The sequence below is a fragment of the Diceros bicornis genome, chromosome 6 (genome assembly GCF_020826845.1).
Source record: "Diceros bicornis minor isolate mBicDic1 chromosome 6, mDicBic1.mat.cur, whole genome shotgun sequence".
In the NCBI taxonomy this organism is placed as follows: domain Eukaryota; kingdom Metazoa; phylum Chordata; class Mammalia; order Perissodactyla; family Rhinocerotidae; genus Diceros; species Diceros bicornis.
Genome location: NC_080745.1, coordinates 87259959 through 87280433, shown reverse-complemented (window position 1 = coordinate 87280433; position 20475 = coordinate 87259959). Strand labels below are relative to the sequence as shown.

General features: G+C 57.6%; 1 protein-coding gene across 2 annotated transcripts in view; it reads right to left on the bottom strand.

Annotated features, from left to right (window-relative positions):
• The window catches only part of LHPP (phospholysine phosphohistidine inorganic pyrophosphate phosphatase), a 148460-nt gene that overhangs the window by 64773 nt on the left and 63212 nt on the right, over positions 1-20475 (bottom strand). Inside the window, exon 8 of one of the 2 annotated variants that reach the window (XM_058544237.1) lies at positions 17626-17641. The exons of the other annotated variant lie outside the window; for it this stretch is intronic. Coding sequence (XP_058400220.1) covers position 17641 — 1 coding nt within the window. The 3' untranslated portion in view covers positions 17626-17640. Of the gene's footprint in view, positions 1-17625; positions 17642-20475 lie in introns of those variants that run through there. 2 annotated transcript variants of the gene reach the window in all.

Sequence of the window (20475 nt, the reverse complement as noted above, 5' to 3'; positions counted from 1 at the left end):
CACCTGCACATACACACATACACACCCCCGCTCTGCTGGGTCTTTCATGCTGATACACACACACACACACACACACACACGCACATACACTCCACCGGGTCTTTCATGCTGACACACACACACACTCTGCTGGGTCTTGCACAATGACTGCGGATTTCGGCCCTTCGTCCTGGCTACCTGGGAGCAGCTGCAGCTGCTTACACTAACTAACACTAACTAACTTACACTAACTGACATTAACGAGAGTACCGGGCTCACCTGACGCTGCGCTCCAGACACCCAGCAACTCCCCGCCCGTGAACTAAAGATCAGAGCGCCAGGCTTGGACTTGTGGCCTGGACACGGAGGGCAAAGGTAAGGAGCTTCAGAGTGGGTAGCGGGCTGCCGAGGGGTAGCCAGTGGTGAGCTACAGAGAGGAGATCCAGGGCCCTTCCTGGAGGCCAGAAAGGCCCCTCAACCACCCAGAAGGAGGGAAGCTGGAGGCTGACGTACAGGACTGTGCGATGGCCCCAAACAGGAGAGTTAACCATTTGTCACGTGCACTGCCTCATTAATCCTGTGATGCCCTGTGAAGTCCGCACGATCACACGTCCCCCCCCACCCAGATAAGGAGGTGCATGCTCAGAGAGGTGAGGGCCTCAGCCACGGGCCCGGGGTTCACGCCCGGCTTGCTCATCCACCCTGAGGGAGCAGTCTCAGGCACAGGAGGCCCTCTTCACTCCGAAGGGGCTGTGGGGTCAGGCAGGGGCTGAGACTTCTCTCTGCCCTGTGGGAGGGTCACTGGGGCGGGGGGGGGGGGCAGAGCTCTCTCAGGAGAAGTTCCGTCTGTAACTCGGCTCTTGGCCCTGACATCCCTGGGGGAGGGGATGACAGGAGGCTGCGGCTGGGAGCCACAGTCCCCCAGGCGAGCCGGCCCCCCGCTGCAGCACAGTGGTGCACACAGATTGTACCACCAGGGTTGCACCCACCCACGGCACCCAACTCCATGGGTGGTCAAACGCTATCAGCTCCCAGGCGCTGGTATCCACGCCAAGAAGGACAGACACACCCTGACTGAAGGCCCGCTGGGCACCCTGCACATCACACCTGCAATCTCATTTACCTGTGAGGTCCCGAGATGTAGGCATCCTTCTCCCCACTTCAGACATGAGAACACTGAGGCCCGGCCCAGCCAGCCGTAGAACCGAGGCTTGTGCTCAGAGCTCTGGACAGACTCTTCCCTGTACCCTGCACAACCTCACGGTGATAAAATACAATCACAGGAGCCAGGTCTTCTGCAAGGAGGGGCTGCCAGTCAAGAGGTGAATTAGGGGCTTCCCAGTAAATCAAGACAGTGGTTTTGGCTTGAGCAGAGGGGGCCTGCCCGACGTTAGCATCCCAAAGGGGGTCGTGGGAGGAGGCTGGGCCTGCCCAGCTCCTCAGAGACTCTGCAGGTGGAATGAGGGGCTCCCCTCTTAAACAAGGACAAGATGACTGGCCCCTGCAGGGCATGAACCTGAATGACTCAGCGGCACTTCCTGGATGTGTCCTGGCTTCTACCAAGGTCAGGGCCTGTCCAGGGCAAAAGTGCAAATGGGCCCCTGGCCCGGCCTGCCCCAGAGAGAAGTACCTGTAATTCCAGGTAACAGAAAATCCGATACAGCCCCTCACACAGCTCCTTACCCCAGAGCAATGCCCATTTACGCCACCTCTGCACGTGGTCCCCTAAACCCAGCCACGGCCCTATCTCCAGCTCTGCCGCCCACCCCTCCCTGCCCGCCCACATTTAGGCACACAAGGCCTTACTGTGGGACGCTTCTTCCATCTCAAGTGCTCACTGTGGGTGATGGACTCGCAGTCATTCACACCACACATCTTACTGGGAGGTGGTCAGAGCTGGACGGGACCTCAGCGACCTCTCTACCCAACTCCTGCCTCTTCCGGAGGCTCGGCAAGGGGCGAGGCCAGGCCAAGTCATGGCGCCCTGTCCCTTGCCCTGTCCGGCATCACGCTGTCGTCCTTCCCAGAAGCATCTGCCTTAAGCAGATGCTTAAGGGGGTCTCAAGGGGGAAGAAAATCCTCTCCACCTGTTGAAAGGACATGGGGAGATGTTTTTGATCAGCAGTTTCCTCCTGGTTCCTCCGGGAATCCCAGCACGTCTCGTGTGTGCAGCTGGCTTAGAGGCCTGGAGACAGAGGCCCTGGCCCAACACCAGGACACGTGGTGCCGAAGAACAGCCTCCTCCGCGGGCTGGGTGGGCAAGGAGCTCCACTCCTCCAAGGGCTAGGTGGGCAATGAGCTCCACTTCAGCCTCCGACTTGACTTGATATACGGCTTCCTGGGCCCCCAGACTCAACAGGGCAGGGGTATGGCTGGGTCTGCATGAGCCAGGGTCCTACCAGGAAGACAAAAGCTCATGCTCTTTCTTCTTCCTGACTTGCCCTTTCTCCAGCTCTTGTCCCTCTGGCAAACTCTTCTTCATCCTTCAGAACCCCACTCAGGCTCCACGTCTCCCAGGGAGACCCTGATCACCCTCTGGGCTAGCTCTGTTTCCTGTGGGTGCAACCCCCATGCCATCCAGCCCCAGAAGGAGAAGTTGCCTATTTACACATCTGCTCCCCGCCCTGTGGACTGAGAGTTTCAGCAAGGCCAGACCTTAGTGTCCCTCGCACCGAGCCGGCATCTGGCAGGTAGCAGCACTCAGGGAGCCTCTGCAGAACGACTGAACAGCCTCGCCTACAGCGGCAGTCAAGAGCGGCATGGCTGCCCACCACAGATGACACCACATGGCTCAGCGGCCCACCAGCAGAAGCCCCTTTAAAAGCCTGACCACGATATGATTCCCTTTATAGAAAGTTCCAGAACAGGCACACTAACCTCTGCTGCTAGAGGTTGTCAGGGTCGTGGTTATCTCACGGGACGTAGTGACTGGAAGAGACCCAAGGGGGCTTCTAGGGGGCTGGTCATGTTCTGTTACACAGGTTGGTTCACTTAATAAAGTTTATCAAGCTACACGCTTAAGTTCTGTGTACTTTTCTGTACGTTGTGTCGATAATAAGTTTAAAAATTACAAAGAATCCTGACCACAGTAAATGGAACCTGGCCCAGGCGCTAACAGCAGCCAGAGGTTTGTGGAGGCCGCTCACCACCCCCATCAGCGTGGGCAAAACTGCAGCCCAGGGGTGCCAATTCTCCGCCCGCTGCCACTGCTGTCCACGGGGGTGCAGGGGCAGGCCACCCCACGAGGAGCGTACGTCCAGGGCTGGCTGTGCCCCAGTGGGCCATGGGGGGAGGGGAGGAGAGGCACATGCAGACCCTCCCTGGGGGCCTCCATGCCCACCTCCCACATACACTCATTGAGCGATACGTGGAGGTGGACGCTGGAGCCTGCCTGTCACCATGCCTGTCACCATGCATCACGGTCCGGCCCCTGGGGGCTCTGGGTCGGCAGGCTCGCCCAGAGTCATGGAATGTTCATGTCGGGGGGCAGGGTTCCTCCCATCTCAGGGGTTCCAGAGCGGGGAGAAGTTCCACTCCATTCCCAGGAGAAACAACAGGACAATCCAGCTTTCCTCTGCATCCAGCTGCAGAGCAGCCTCCCTGCTGGGTGATGGAGGGTGGGGAACGTGCCTGGCTCAGCCCGGTTGGAGGGGTGCCTCCAGCCTGCCTTCCTGCTCTGCTGGGCCGGCAGCTTCCCGGGCAAGCTCCACCCTGGGGGGCTTGGCTGGGAGGCCAGGGGGCTGCGGCTAGGAGGGAGCAACCACATCCCCGAGACAGGAACATGCTCAGATACAAGTGACTCTCTGGGTATGATCTTAACTCCAAAATCGTGCTTTGTAAATAATTGCATTTAGCACAACTTTTTTAAAGAAAAAGCCAGAACAAAACGCTAGCTGTTGTTCCCTCTGGGAGGGGAAACTGTGCATTATTTTCTTCTTTGTGTGTTTCTGTATTTTCCAAAGAGGGCTCCCATTTCTTCTATAATTAGAAAAATTACATTAATTAAAAAAAAGAAAAAAACCCCATTGGAGGCATTGTCAAAAGCCTAAAAACTAGAAGGATTAATGGAGTTCTTCAGGGTAAAGGTGGCTTTTCTGCGGGCTGCTGTGCTCGGGCCCAGACAGGCCCCACTAAACCCACCCCGCAGCAGATGAGAAATGAAGAGAAACCCCAGTGCATGCTCACCACCGGCAGCTGAATTCTGTGTTGTGAGCAGCCCTGGCAACCAGGATGTTCCTTCTTGAAAGAAAGGCTCTGAGCCCAGAAAGACTCCCTGTACCCGGGCTCCTAGGTCTCGGCCCTTGTGGGGCCCCCAGACCTCCCCTTCTTGGGGCATGTGTGCAGACACAGTCACCTGGTGCCTGCCTTGTCCCCACGGCATGACCACTCAGAGACGGGACCTGGATTCTCGAGTGTGGAGTGATGCGGTCTCAGGCTGGTCTGTGCTGGCAGGGGGCGTCCAGGGTCTGGAGGACAGGCAGTGTCTTCCTGAGGTTGTCACGAACTCAGGTCCCTCTGGGGCACGCATCTGGCCCCCAATGACGGGAAGTGAGCTGCCCACCCCAGGTGGGAGACCGTGCACGTGGAGGCTGAAGCAGCAGCCACGCAGCTCAGGACCCTGACCTCAGGGGGCAGAGCTGTGTCTGGCAGGATGGACACTTGTGTTCGGCTGCAAAGGAGTTGTTCTCTCTCATGGTCCCCGAGGTGAGTTTGCCAAGACCCTCGGACAAAGCCCTGCCCGGCCGACCATCCCTCCAACGGTCCTGACTGAGGACCAGCTGTGCCCTACATCCCAAGGTGGGCACCGGGGATCAGCGAGGACCAGCACAGGCAGCCCCTGCTCTCAGGACATGTGTGGCGTAGTGGGGACAACAGAGACTGTTATTGCATCCCAACTACGGCCAAGCTATGGGGCAGGCATGGGTCACAGGGAGAGCACCCGTGACAGGCACAGATGTGCAGGCCGTCTCTATTCTCACTTGGGAGACGGCTGGACACCAGCGGTGTAATGCAGGCGGGACATGCCCATGAAAGTGAGAGGGTCACACGAGGAGGAGGCGGCAGGAACCTCAGGAAGGGCGCACACAGGGCGGCAGAGCCCCAGGAAGGAGCGTGGAGGGAGGATTCCAGGAAAGACCGGCCTCCAGCCTGGCTGGGCCCTGGGGGTGCAGGGGACCGGGTGAGGGCCAGTGGAAGACCCACTCCCCCTAACTGTCTGCTCCCTCTCTCTGGTCGCTGCCTGAAGAGGCAGGAGAACCGTGGGCAAAGCCAGAGCAGGACCGAGGAGGGAAGGTGGCTCCACTCCCCTAGCACCTACTCTCCAGCCCCTGAGAGACCACCACCTAGAACCCTAGCTCCCTCTCAGCACCACCGCCAGGGAGAGCCCCAGCCTGAGCACACAGACTGGAAACAGAATGCCACCTGCTGCTGTAACCCAACCTCTCTGTGCCTTAGTTTCCTCAACTGTAAAATGGGGATATACCAGTACTCACTTCTTTGGGCTGTTGTAAACATATCTGTAAACACGCAAGTCAGTAAAGGAGTGGACGTCATCCCATGGCTGAGCCCCCGAGATAGCTCCGATTGGGTCACAGTCTGGTGCTGTGCTGTGGAAGCCATATGCACACCGTGCATCCACAGCTCTGTGCTGGCCTGAGCACCAGCTCTGAGTCTACTGCGGGTGACAAGGCACCACGAAAGGGTCGAGAAGGCAAATGTATGACAATGGCCTTTGGTGACTCAGCCCCCAGGCCTGCAAGGGCTTCTGGCTCCAGGAGTGTCAGCTGGAGGAGTGTCTCAGGAGAGCCCCTCAAAGCCCCCTTGCTGCTCTCCGTTCATCTTGGCAGGGACTGGGTGTGGGCATAACCCCCTCAGGGAGGGAGCACCCCTTCACGGGGGGAGAGTGGGGTGAAGGGGACCATCACCCCCTCCTGGCTAGGGGCTGGCTCACCCAGCAGTCCCCACTCCGGCCTCCAGCAACACAAATTTGTGCAAATAGTATTAGAACCCCCCACTCACGTGTTCTAAGAGGCCCCTGTAGTGTATATTGAGGGATGAGGTCACAGGAGCTCCAAACCAGCAGGTCCACAGCGCCCCGCCTGCCCACAGAAAGCCCCAAGCCTCAGTGCCCCTCGCTGGCCTAGGTGTTTCCCCACAGGTGGTCCCGGGTCTACACTGCTGTCACGCAAACAGGCAGGAGACTCTCAAGCCTTTCCCACTGGAGCTGCTGTGTGGAATCCCTCGGGGTAGCCGGGGACCCCGCCACAATTAGGTCAAGGGCTAGCAGGGGCTGGCTCCTCCGCGAGCTTCGTGGTTCAGAAACTCCATCACACGTGGCCATTTTGAGCCAAAGGCAATGTTTCTGCAAAGTGGAGGGCCCGACCCGGCTCCCTGCACAACCAGCTCTGGATACAAGTTCCCATCGCTTGGTGGAGTTAAGCTCAGATCTCAACTACATCTGGGCCCCGCAGGCCCGGTGGGCTGTCTCCTCATCCGAGCTCTCGTCTTGTAGTGCGGCCTCCATCCTGGGGTGGCTTGTGATCTGTGGCACTCTGGGGCTCAGGCCTGCTGAGTGGGCGTGGCGGGCTCTCACATGCCCCGGGCCACTTTATGACTCTCGAGGCCCCTTCCTCCACAAAAAAAATTTAAATAACTTAATAGATTTCCACGGGCCTTAAAAATATCATTTATTTCTGATGTGAGAAAAAACATTAAAACATTTTCTTTGACCTTAAAAGTTTGGGAGTTTTTTGCTTCTAATTTTAAAAGAAGTTAAAACATCTTCACAAGCCCCTAAAGGTATTGCGGGCCCCAGGTACTGTGTCTCAGAGCCCGATGGGTAAGTGGGCCCAGGGTATTCTGGCTCCAACTCCTGGGAGAGTCTGGAGCCCAGACCTGCAGCTGAACCTAGGAGTGAGCTCAGGGGAACATGAGGGAGGACGAGTGTCCTCTACACACCGCTGAGCACTCTGACCCACTGGTCTTGGTACCCACACCTGTGCAGACCCTCAGGGCCGGGGCTGCTGCAGGGCCCGCTGGAGAAGATGCGGGTGCTCCCCGGGCCCTCGCACCCCTGCCCTGGCCCTGCCTGCAGAGCCCAGGTGCTGAGATGAGGGGAGTGCTGGAAAACATGAACCATTTTCCTGGCAGCCGAAGTGGATGGGTGGGTGTGAGAGGCCAGCCCACAGCAGCCCAGATCCCCAGCGAAAAATCCACTCAAACTGCAAATGGCAGAATGCATTGAACAGAGCGGGCTGCAAGGGGGCTGGGAGCGTGAGGCTGGGCCATGTTGACGGGGTTTGGGGCGCCTAGTGGAAGGAGCCAGCTCTCCAAGGCATGTGCTCTGCACCAGCAACTGCCCTCAGAACACTCCGGAGCAAGTCCAGAAGTCATTGAGTGCGGGGCTCCAGACTGCAGAGAAAGGGCCCCCCTTACGCGGCTCCCCCAGCCCCAGTCTGGCCACAAGAGAGACCAGGCCCCACTGCCACCTGGTGGGGGCCTGCAGCCATGTGGACCTGGAGGGACAAGGTCGGAGACCCCTGGCCTCTGGAAGCCTGACAGCACAGGCACCTGCCCACCCACCCAGAGCATCTGTCCAGAGACAGGGGCTCACACAGCCTCAGAAGTATGGCGACGGGGATGCTGCAGGGACAGTCGGGCCCAAGGGCCTGGGAAGTAAAGCCCCTCCCCTCCACGTTACCCTGGGGCCCAAGTTTCCCCAAATAACCACACTGATGGGAACACCAATAAAAATAACAATAGCTAGGGGCTGGCCCCATGGCATAGTGGTTAAGTTAGGCGTGTTCCGCCTGGGCAGCCCGGGGTTAGTGAGTTCAGACCCTGGGCACGGACATATATCACTCGTCAGCCACGCCATGGTGGCGACCCACATGTAAAGGTGGAGGAAGACTGGCACAGATGTTAGCTCAGGGCTACTCTTCCTCAGCAAAAAAAAACCCCAAAAAACAAGAGCTAGTATTTGCCCAGCACTTCTATGTGCCAGGAGTGTACTGAATGTTCTCTGCAGAATATGTTCTGTTCTCCTCCACCTGGGGGTCGGTATCCTATGATTCCCATTTTAAAGATAAACCAAGGCCTGAAGTGACTGGAACAGGATGTGACTCAGGCAAGTGGCTCCGACTGAGGCGCTCCGGGCCCCCCTTCAGCACTTCTGATCTGCACTCTGGGAACTCAGGGGGTGGGGGCATCTTGGTTTCAAGATGGCCGGTGAGTGACAGAGAATGCTTGAGGGCCCTCTGGTATGCCTCACACGCACCCACATTCCCTCAAATCACTCAATTCCCCCAGAAAGAGGCCCTGAAGAACATTCTACACTGGAAGTCCATCTGCCCAAGTTGCAGCAAACTTATTCTCTGATCCCATGAGGCCTGGCTAAAAATAATTCAATCCCTACGATCTTGGGAGAAATAAAGTGCCTTGAAATGTCATGGGGCCAGCGCAAACCACTCAGGAAGCCCTTCCTTCCTTTGCCACGCCTCCAGCGTGCGCGTGAATTAAGAGGAGTAGAGCCTGCACTGGTGAGAGACCCAGGCTCCGAGCTTGAGGCCACTCCCAAAGAGCCGTGTGACCTGGCACATTAGAAACCACTCTGGGGCTGACTTTCCTGTATGAGGGGGTGGGAGGGAAGAACCTAGATAATTGCAAAGCGTCCTCCTAGACGTGTGAGTCTCTGAACAGATGGAATATCTGGCTGCATAGACTCATCGTCACCGGTCTCTTCCGGACCCAAGTAGCCAAAAATAAGTAGCAAAGTCTTTCTGGGGAACCACATAGTTCAGGGCAGCCATGCATGGGCCTCCATCTCAGGGCAGGGAGGCCTGTCCTCCGTTTCCCCTTCTGCCAGCTCAGGTGGCGTGGCTCAGAGCAGCGGCCTGCTCTCCTGAAGCTGTCGAAGGGTGCAGACCAGAGCCTTGGGGCATCGGGCCTCTCTCTTCCTCACACAAACCTCCCAACGCGGTGAGAAGAGAAGGCGACCAGGAGACCACACTGCTGGAAGGTGAGAGGCAGCAGCAGGGCTGGGAGCTGGTCAGGCCCAGGAGACAAGACCTGCTGACTGCAGGAAAAGTGACCGCGAACTGCTCAGCAAACCAGGGTGGGAGGCTCTGGCCGGGTCACCCAGGAAGGGAAAACCAGGGTGGCTGCCCAGAAGAGGGCTCAGTCACAGCAGAGGGTCAAGGACCCTGCCTTGTCCTAAGAGGGTCTTTTCGCCTGCCATGGCCACATGCCACACCCTCACATCTGAGCCCTGCCCACATCACTTGTCTCCGCTCTGTGGTAGCACACGTTAGGGGGCACAAAACCCCCCACATTTATAATAGTGCAAAATAAGCCCAGCAGTTTTTGCTTATGACGTAGCCTAAACCACTCACACCTGGCTGATGGATCCAAAGTCTTGGGTCATATCAGCCTCCCTTCCCCCCAGGGCAGTGGCACAGAAACGGGGCCCACAGAAGCAGGAAATGGGGATCCCAGGCCATGAGGGTCTCTGGCCTCAGTTTCCCCATCTGTGAAGTGAGGGCAGTGTGATGGGTGAGACGAGGGCTGGCCATTATCTCTAATGGGCATGGCCTCAGATAGCATCTCTTGAGGAACTGTGGAAGGGCTTAGGGAAGCTCTGGCGTCTGCCCCGGGGCCTGGGGCTGGACAGGGAGGCAGAAGAGGCTCTGCCGGTGCCAACAGCCTTCCACAGGGCCCAGCCTTCCCACCTCGCCCGACTGCACAACCTGCTTTGGGCTGCGCACCCCTGCCACCCACTCTCTGCGGCCCCGATTATTCCTGCTGCCCGGAGCCTCCCAACCAGTCTCACTTCTGGCAACAATGGGCCCTGCCACCTGGGCAGAGCTCTGACACTCCCCACCTCTCCCCATGGTACCCCCATGGTACCCCCGAGCACTGTGTTCCCAGAACCTCTCAGGCCGCAGGGGAAACTGAGTCTGGAAAAGCTGAGTGGGGCTGTAAGCAAGAGCTCTGGGGTGAAGCACACCAGATTTGACCCCCGGGTCCACAAGGTTGTTACTGAACGTCTCTGATGCTCACATTCCTTATTTAAAACCCAGAGACGATACTTACCTTACAGGCTTGTTGCACAGAGGAGGAAGTGCTCGTGCCTGCACATCATTAAGTGCTGGATTATTCTACAAAAATGGCTATTATTTCTATTACAGAGAGGTGAGGAGGCCTGAGCCACCAGCTGGCAGTTCAAGCACCCCACCCCTCATGGCTCGGCCCCTCCAACTCTCAGCAGCAAAAGGACTGCCCATGGCTTCCACCTGACCCATCAAGGGCCATCGTCCAAACCAATCCTTGCTGGATCCGTCCAGATTCCCCAGGGCTTGAAGCTGTGGCAAAGGCTTTGTTTTTAGATATCTGAGGTTCCCAACGGTCTTCTACCAAATGCGGGCCTGTCCCACTTCCTGCCTTCAGAGGGTCCCTTCCAAAGTGGCAGCGAAGCTCTCCCTGCCCTCCTCCTCCTGCTCCTCCTCCCCACCTCCACTCACAGAACCCTCTGGGAGTCTTCTGCTTTGGCTCTGGGACACATCAGCTGGTTCCTGGAGCCCCCTGGTCCCTCGGCCTGCCCACGTCCTGGTCCTGCCATGACCTGCAGGGCCGAGGGGCTCTCCCAAGCCTGCAGACAGAGAGCTGGGACACTAGGAGGCACTCATGAGCCTCCATCTGGTCCTAGCAAGATCCTTCTGGGGCGGCCTCAGAGGGGCTGGACAGGAGTTTATTTTAAACTATTTCATGTGGAAACACTGATGCTTCCTCTTTACTGGCGGGTTCCAAACAGGTTAACCCCTTCTTCTCCCTCCAAGCTGACCCTGGCCAGAAAAAAGCAAGGAATGACTTCCACACGCTGCACAGTTCCTGCCAGCCCCCAGACACGGCACCCATGAGCCCATGAGACCCCAGGCAGAACACCCAGGAACACGCCTAAGGATGGGCGAGCCTACTCGGCTGCAAGGTGGGCTGCTCCCATGGGCGGGCGCAGGAAGCGCCAGGCGGGGGCCCTGGTGCCAGTGCCAGCCCCGACTTGCAGGCCTGCCGGCCTCAGCCTCCTCACCTGTAAAAGGGTGGGGGTGGGGGGTCTGGAGAGATCAATGCTCTCCAAAGCTTTCAAATGCTTTTGAAGCAGTAGAACCTTCCACCTCAGCCCAGTGAAATTTGCAAGGAACCCCGATACAGACGAGAGCTGCTCCAGCTGAATTAGGGGCAAGAGCCTGGAAGCCCCACCTCAGTCCCCTAATTCCCTGCCTGAGGACCCTGATCCAGCCGTGCTCTCAGCCCTGGGGCTCTGAGCTCCTTTGGCAGCTGTGAGCTGCTCCTCCTGGCACAGCCCACTCCCCACACCCGTTCAGCAGGACTTCACAGCATGCGCCCCTGGAGGCCAACACGATTTAAAAACCCACTGGACTAATTTACAAGCGTGCAGAAACAAACAGAGAGACAACAATCACAGGTAACACTGCCCGTGGTGGAGGGGTTCAGAGCTCAGACTATGGAGTAGACGCCCAGGGTTCAAAGGCTGGTTCTCACCAGCTCTGTGACCTTAGGAAAGTTACCCGACCTCTCTGAAATAATATCAGTTAACCATCCCATACGGTTGTTTTGAGGGTAAACGAGCTAATGGAACAATCTCTGGTGGAGTAGGTCCCGTGTCTGTCACTGTCATAAGTAGTGTTTTCCCAAAAACCTTAGGAAGGAGACACGTTACTACCCCCATTGACAGTGGGGAAGCTGGGGCACAGAGAGGTTAAGTAACCAGCCCCAAGCCACATGGCTGAGAGCCCAGAGCCTCTGTGCTTAACCCCTAGGCTCCAAGGACCAGGGCACATGAGAAAACACCCAGATCCTGCGAGAGTCTTTATGTGCAACTCTTTGCAAGGCCTAACTGCTACTTTATACAGCCAGGTCAGTGAGCTCTTCCCAACCCTGTGTAAGCCAGAGCCAAGCCACCGACAGCACCAGAAACCACGAGAGATCTCTGGTCAGGCACTCGGGGGGACGGGACAGGCCTCATCTCAGGCTCATGCGTACCTGCCTCGCCTACCTGTGCCTCACAGCATCCTGCAGGATCAGCAGCATCTGGATTTTACAGATGGGAACGGAGGACAGAGAGGTAAGGCAGCCCGTGCCGGGTCACACACTGGCCAGGTGGTGGCTCAAGACATTTCATCCCCTGCCGTGGGCCCCAAAGCCCAGGCTCTTCCCCAAGGGCCCCACCCCTGGGCCAGGGCTGGTCAGGCCGAGAGCCGCCCACCCAGGCCTCCTGCCCATGCTGCTGCAGCTTCTAACAAGCCAGTGCTGCCTCCTTCCCACCATCGGCTCTCTTTAGAACCTCACACACACAGGAGATTCAAACAAGTTAGAGAAAACCCTATGGCACTGTGGTGGAGAAAGAAGAGCCAGGTGGATCCAGCACTGTCTCCAGTGCTGAGCTCCCCAGCACCAGGGGGAAGACGGCGATGACACTCTCCTGGCAGTGGCCCGTCCAGCTGGCCCCATGAGGGGCATTTCTTCCTGAAACATGGGTGACCCACGCTGCTGGGCTCTCTCCTGCAGCCCACCTACCTGTGTGTCACACTCTGGAGCCTTTAAGGGATTCCTGCTGCACCAAAGGGCCACTGTCTCTGGGCTCCCACCCAAGGCCTCCTTGCATCCTCAGCCCCAATCCCCAAACTCTGTCAGTGAGAGCCCACAGTGTGTCCAGCCCTGTGCCCACAGCGAGCAGGACATCAACCAGGCAGAGACATGGTCCCTGCTGACCAGGTGATCCCAGAGCTGCCACCCCCACGCCATATGCCTCGTCCCCCTTTGTTCTGCATCTCACTGAGTCCTCCTCGAGCACCCCCAAGTCCCCCTGGACACACACTCTGTGCCCAGCACTGGGCTGGGGATCCTCCAGGCCACCTGGTCTCGTTCATCTCATGTCCCCACTCACTGCTGAGCACTGAGCAGGTGCTTGCACAGCTGAGCGGCCCTTTGGATGTACTCTGGGTGGTGGAAGCAGGCGGGCTGGGCAAGGGTGGGCTGCATCTCCTTACATGGTGAGCGAGGCCAGGAGCAGCCCCTCCTCCCCACGCAGTAAGCCTGGATGTAGCCAACTGCACCCTATTTAAAGAAAAGTCAACTTTCTGATAAGCGTCTATCCCTCTGGGAGAGGCTGGCCCCGTGGCATGCACATTCTGCTCAGCTCCACAGGGTGATGGACAGGAAGAGAAATCCTACATGGTTGTACCTGTACTTCTCCCTCCCCCTGCCCAAGTACGTCGACTTCTGAGTGCTGCTGTCCACTCCCCCACACAAAGGGAAGGCAAGGCCCGGAGCCGGGCTCGGGGAATGTTTTGGACATCAGAGGACGTGGTCTCTAGGGTGAATTTTCAAAGTGGTGCCCTGACCGTCCTGGTTCATGACCCCTGCGTTCTACGCAGGAGTGGGGGCCTGGCCGAGCCGGCCCTCAGGGATGCCCCGGGCATCTGGAGGGTTGGGCTGGCTGCGCTGTGGACACACATCGCTTCCCTGACGCATCTCCTGCAGCTATATAATGATTGAGCTCCTCCTGTACCAAAGGTGCTGACGACACCAGGGAATACTTCAAAAAATCTCCATTTTACAGATGAGAAAACCGAGGCTCAGCGGTCTCCCAGCTGGTAAGCGGCAGAGCCAGCGTTTGAGCCCAGGGTTCTTCCGTGTCCTTGGAGTGCACGCTCTTCCACAATAGTACCAGCCCAGGGGAGTGTCCAGCTGCCAACAACAAATGCCCCCTGTACCCCAACACTCACACCATGAGGCCAGGCTTTCACGGGGCACAGGGACAACAGCAACAGACGCGCTGGTAACTGCCTTGCAACACGCTTACCAGTTGGGTGACCCTGGGCCAGTCGGCTTCTTCCCCAGAAAACAGAAGACTTTCTCTGCCTACCCGAGGCTTGGATGAGAACCACAAACGTGAAAACGGTCTGGGAAGCTGAAAGGCCTATCCCAATGGGAGAGACCACTGTTACCCAGTTTAACAAATGCCGGGCGTCCACCACGTGCAAGGCATTGTGGGGACAACAAAACTGGCAAAGACCCGGTCCCTTCACTCAAGGAGTAGGGAGGGAGAGAGCAGGGAGACAGACGAGCCAGCAGAGGTCTGGGGTCTTCCTTCCTTCCTTCCTTGTGGGAGGGCAGCCCATGGCACCCAGCACATGTCGGGGGCCAGGGCCCCAAGTGAGGAGGGCTTTGGGACAGTGGGTGGGGTGGCAGTCCAGCAGGGGCAGGCACCCAGCAGCCCAGTGGGGTCAGAGATTGGCTATATACAGGGGGACTGAGCAAATAAGCAAACAGAGAGAGAGTAATGTAACCAGCTTTCTCCCCGTTGGAGAAGGTACAAACTTGTGAAGGCTTAAGGCTGGGAAGAACCCTGTGGTGCTGGACTGGAATCAGAGGTATTGGGGTGAACTCATGGTTTTGATAGATACAGAGAGGTACAGAGACATGTACCGATGTGTGTGTGAATTACATGCATATATGCAGGCATATGCTTCCCACCTCTGTGTACTGACAGAGTCTGAGAGCAGCAACAGCCAGAGGCAATATAAGAACAGCTAGTGCCCTGGTATTCGATTCTAAGTATCACTTTCCACTAAAAGGAACTAGGGCTCCTTGGAGAAATGGCTGACTCCAGGGCTGAGGCAAAGACAACATGAAGAGCCTGAAACATCTTTTTGTGCCAGAAAGTACGGAAGGGCTCAAGAATGGTGGGGATGTGTCAAAAGGACACAAGGCCAGCTTGAAGGGGCTGTCATATCAGGGACCACTGGAGTATCATAATAAAAAGTGATAGTAACAGATTATAACCCATTGAACTAAGTAGGAATCCATGAGTCCACACTGGTATAAATAAATAAGTAGAAGAAAACCTTCTTCTTTACAGTAGAATGCCAACCACAAATGTAAGGACGAATGACGGAATGACCCGGCAGCCATCACGGAGATAATTAATTCGAGAAGCAGTAACAGACATTAAACTATAGACGAAAGTACGGGGAGGAACAGGATTTTATACAGTCTCAAAGTATCTCCCACAAACAGTTACAAATCCTACAGGGGAGAAAACCCATAACTATACATAACTTTACGGCAATCACCATCTTAATCAAACAATCCATGTAAATATCACCAATTCTGGGCAAACTGACACGGCACGCCTCCTGACGAGATGCAGTGAGAAGCACAGAGCGTCACTTCTGTGATATTCTGGCCCCAAACGCATAACCTGGCTCATATCATGAGGAAACAAACTGACTTCTCACAATCTTCAGAACCGTCAGTGTCCTGAAGGTTGAGGCAAGGCTGGAGCAGTGTCCCAGACGGACGTCTAGAGCCAGGACCTCGGAGCTGCGTGCCCCCACTGGATCTTCCTCTCCACAAAGGAGTTCACGGAGCACAGGGGAAACCTGGGCGCGGTCTGGCTCTGGGAGAAGGGCACATGGAATTCCTGACCATTCTGGAAGTCTCAAAAATGGTTTGGAAAGAAGAAGGCTGTGGGAAGTCCAAGGTGCCACATAATTCTCGGGGAGGTGAGGTGTGTTCGAGGTACAACAGAAACAGCCCTGGTGTGGGAGCCAGCACAGACCCCAGCTTGCCACAGGGTTACCCTTGACCTTGAGACGGCCCCTCTGCCATTCCTGCCTCCCCATATGGAGCCAGAGGGTTCCCTAAGGGCCTTCTAGGTGGGAAAACTCCAGGAATTCCACTGTCAGGAAAGGCCTGGAAGACAGCAGAATTCAGGCACGCCGAGGAAGGGGTGGCAGGACAGGCAGACGGCACAGCACGGACAAAGGCTCGGAGGCGGGACAGGGACAGGAGGAAGCCTGGAGGGGCTGGAGGGCTGCCCCCTCATAGTGGATACCCGGCCTCTCTCACGCTTGCTGGGCATGCTGGGAGGCCACACGCCAAGAGTACTGGCAGTTCTCAGGTTGCCCTCCCCTGAGAAGGGGTCAGCTGGAAAGGAAAAAAGGCGCTGGCAAGGACGATGTGGGGCCGCTCACCTGCTTTAAACCCCGGGGTCCTGGCTGCAGGAAGTTCTCTCCCCGCCCTCAGCACCTCGGTGTTCTCCACGCCTCATCGCCCGTGCCCACAAGGGGCAGCAGAGGGTAGGAGCGGAGGGGTGGCAGGCTCTGGAGGCCTGGCTCTGGGAGGCGGGACCCACAGGGCCAGTCTTCCCCGGGCTTGGCAGAGACATACAGCAGCTGTGAGTGAGGCAGAGAGGGCGTGTAAGTGTGTGTGGGCTGGTGTGGGGGCCAGGTGGGAGTGTGTGCAGATATGTCAGCAGGCCCACGTGTGCCACCCCAGGTGCATGTGTGCACGGGGGGCCTGGATGTGAGTGTGAGTCAGAGTAAGTGTCTAGGGATCCTCGTGAGTGTGTGTGGGACTTGGGGGGACCTGGCTGTGAGTATGCACGAGCGTGCAAGTGCGGGACCTGCAGGTGAGTAGGCAAATGTGGGATCTGGACGTGAGTATGTTAGTGTGTTTGACCTTGGTGTGAGTGTGTTAGTGTGCAGGCGTGGGGCCTGAGTGTGAGTGCGTGTGCGAGTGCAGGGGACCTGGGCGTGAGCATGTATGAGCGTGTGGGCATCCGGGCCTCTCCCCATACCCGGAGCAAGGCGCCCTCTAGTGGCCCCAGCAGAAAGCAGCGTGAGGAAGAAGGGAAAATGAAAGTTGACCCTGAAAGATCTGGAAAGAGGCAGCGAAGCCAAGGGCGCAGATGAGGGACAGGGGCTGGGGACAGGAGGAAAGAGACAGAGGGGAGAGTCTGGAGGAGAAAACGAGGGGGCCGGAGGCACACTCCCTGGGGTCCTTGGGGAGCAGCAGGTCTTGGTGGCTGACACTGACCCCCTGCCCACGCCTCCAGGGTCCTCACCAGGCCTCACCCTCCCTTGGCATCTGAGGTGTCCTCTCAGAGGACACGGGGCAGGGGGGCTTGGACTGGCCTCATATGACACGTCGGGCTGGCCCAGCCCTTCAGCAAGGGGGGCGTTGAGTCTGCCTACCCACCACTTGTCTCCAACTAGGGCTCAGCCCCCTCCGCCCAAGACACACCCTGACCCCCAGCCCTGGGGTCTGGAGTCTGCAAGCCTAGAGACAACGGTCCCAGGCACCCATTCCAGCATCGGGCGCTGGGATCCCACCCTCAGGAGGCCCCCCTTCCACAGGTCAAAATGTGTGTGTGTATGCATGAGTGCATGTGTAAGCCAGGGTGTGGGACCTGCGTGTGAGTGTGGTACCAAATGAGGCCACATCCCTGCCAGGCCTGGGGGACAGAGAAGGCTGTGGGGAGGGCACAGACTGCTGTGTATGTTTGGTGGTCCAGAGAAGGCAATGATTTTAGTCACAGGGACCAGAGCCCCTCACCCCGATCCTTCCTGGATGAAACCCCTCGGCGGGTGCAGGACGCTCCTCTGGCTGTGTTCCTGGGGAGTAAGGGAAGGCAGGAGGATCCAGGGGCAGCCAGGCTGGGGCTGGTGGGGATTTCCAACAGGAGGAGGCCCATTGTCAGGGGTCTGCAGTCTTGCGTGGGAGGAGAGAGCTGGCTGGGCATCCGGGGGCCTGGTCAGAGCTGTATGAAGGCTCAGGAGTGCTGGGGTACTTGGGCTGGTTTCTGTTTTTAAATTAAGGAAGTTGTCCTTTGGGTGGTTTTTCTTTGTAAGAATCCCCCAAGTTTACAAACCTGGAGGGGAATCCAGTGTACTTGAGAGAATAACTCTTGTTCTGATAAGAGTGTTATCCTCTCATCATAAACATTTAGAGGACACCCAAGGACGCAAGGACACGACCAAAGCATCTGTAACTAGTGGAGGTCTTCCCAGCAGTCTCTCTGTTGCTCAGATACCTACACACCTGCATGGACACCTGTGGTTTTCACACACTGCTGGGCTCCAGCTCTGATGCTCACAGCCCGTGACCCAGAGGAGGAGGTCACACACTGGGCGGAATCCGAGGGTGAATGACAGTACCAATGTCTGCCCCTGCCCTGTCTGGGCCTCAGTTTCCACATCTGCAAATGGGAGGTGGCAACACTGAAATATCAGTGTCCATCACGGGGGGGGACAGGACAGCCTCCCAGGGCTGTCCCAGGGACCAGAGGTACAGAAATGACTGGCACCCACAGGTGCCAGCTAAATGTCAGCAGACTCAGGAGGGCTGAGGCTTTATTTAGCCCCAGCCCCTGGCCACTGCAGTCCCTTCAGCCTCCCGGCAGGAGGTCCGCCAACCCCTGCGAGTAATCTCTAGTGATGAGGACTCTTCTCTCCCTAGGCAACCTGCTCTATTTTGGGACAGCTCTGACACACCTTTGCGGGAAGTTTCCTCCAAGGTTAAATGAGGTCCCTTCCAGCACTTTCCAGAGCATGGAAAAAGCCAGCAGCGGCGTGAGCTGCAGGCCGTTGCAAAGGTCTCTATCTGGCCCTCAGAAAGGGCAACGTGGACTGGGCCTTGCACACATCATCCACGTGAGTAAGAAAGCAGAACCCTGGGGCAGGCTCCCTAGTGGGTGTACATCGGACAGAAGCCCACATGGCTGACCACCCGGGTAGATGTCAGAGATTTTTGGACCAGTTCTGAGGTACCACAGTGCTCGTTGCTGCATTGCTCACAAAAATGCTAATTTATTGGCCCACTTTACTAAAAGGCCAGAAGTGGGACCAGCTTCAGGCAGAGCTACATCCAGGTGATCAAACGATGTAATTGGGAGTCTCTCTCACTCTGTCCATCTCTAGACTCTGCTTTTCTGCTAGTCAGCTCCCCCTGGGGCAGGCTTTCCCCTGGGGTAGCAAAGATGGCCATTGGTACTTCTCGGCTTTTATTTCACTGGCCACTTTCCTAGGGGTTCTGAAAAATCCTGGGCCAACTCACCAGCCCAACTCAGATCACATACCCATCACTGTGGCCAGGAGCTCTGCATGCTCCAGAATGGCCAAGCCTGAGTCCCACGCCCAGGCATGTGGCCCGTGGGCGCTGGAGGTAGAGGAGAATGACCCCAAGGGCATGCAGGGACCATACTCAGAGCAGGTGGAAACACGTTACCCACCTGCCACCCTGTCTATGTACCACGGCCCTCTGGAAGGCCACAAACCACTGTAACATCAACTTTTTCAGTCCTAAGAAGAATTTTGGCCCCCTTGGGGGCAACATCACCCCCACTGGGAATGCATGGGCTAAATGAGGAGGCCAGACACCAGGGGGCTGAGACCCCTGACCACAGGTGAGAAGCAGATGAGGCCGCTGGACCCAGCCTCACACTGCCTGCCACCCCCACCACCCCCACCTGGGCACCAGGCGGTCAGCTCGGCTGCCCCAGGGACCATTGTCAGGCAGGGGCCACTGAGGCAAGGAGGGCTGGGTCCCAATTTGGTGGGGAGATAGTCTGAGCCCAAGGCTGGGGTACCCATGAGGGACTGCTTCTCTCAGAAGCTTCCCAGGGGGTAGTCAGGCCTGAAGGAGGAGCAGTGACCTGAGGACACCTGGACACCTGGTGGGAGGGGCAGTCCAGGCCCCGGGAAGGATGTAAGCAAAACGGGGGGTGGGGGTGGGGGTGGGTGTCTGTGTGTGAACGGCCGCCTGCTGGGGCAGCTGGGCAGGGATAGGTGAGCAGGCTGGCAAGAGAGGAGGCTGCCTGGCAGGCCAGTGGGCACCAGGAAAGGGCCTTGAAGCTCCCTTTCTGGAAGGATCTTGCTTGTGGGTTTATTTGTTTCTTTACTGCTGCCCCCTCCCCACTAGAAAGAACAGCTCTGGAGGGCAGGGGACCCCTGTCACATTCCCTCTAGTTCCCTGTCCAGAACAGCGCCTGGCACGTGGTGGGTGCTCTGTAAATATCTGGGAATGGGGAGAGAGGCGTAAAGGAGGAGAACTGGGCCTCCTCTCACCAGCAATAGGATCATTGAGATTTTAAAGGCAATGGGAAGGATTAGGTCCATAGTCTGGAAAACCAGGGTGACCACTGGGCGGAGGGCCCCCCCAGAGTGGCGAGCACTTGGAGGCGGTAAGCCCAGCGGGGAGGCCCAGGGAGTCCAGAACAATATCCCATCAGCCTGGTCTGGGCTGGGTGGACAGAACGGGAACTGCTGAGGGAAGATACCACCTGGGGGGTGCGGGAGGGGTGCCTAGCCTAACCCTCCCCCCTGCATCCCACACACAGCTGGGGGGACCCTGAGGGAGGGGAGGTTCCTCTCCACTTGACACATGAAGAAACACCACGAGCAAGTGGTGGAGTGACTGGGACTCACACCCAGCCCCTCGAGACTGGGCTCTCACTACCCCCCGCCACGAGGTCTCTGGCCAGCTGGACTGGACGTGCTCCGAGGCAGGAGCCAGGCCTCTCAGTCTCCCTGCTGCTCTGGTCTCGGCGCAGGTGCTCATGCGTGGTGAAGGCGGGGAGAGCCACCCGGGTCAGGCAGCATCCAGCCAGGGGCTGTGGGAGGAGGCTGGGGAGGGGGC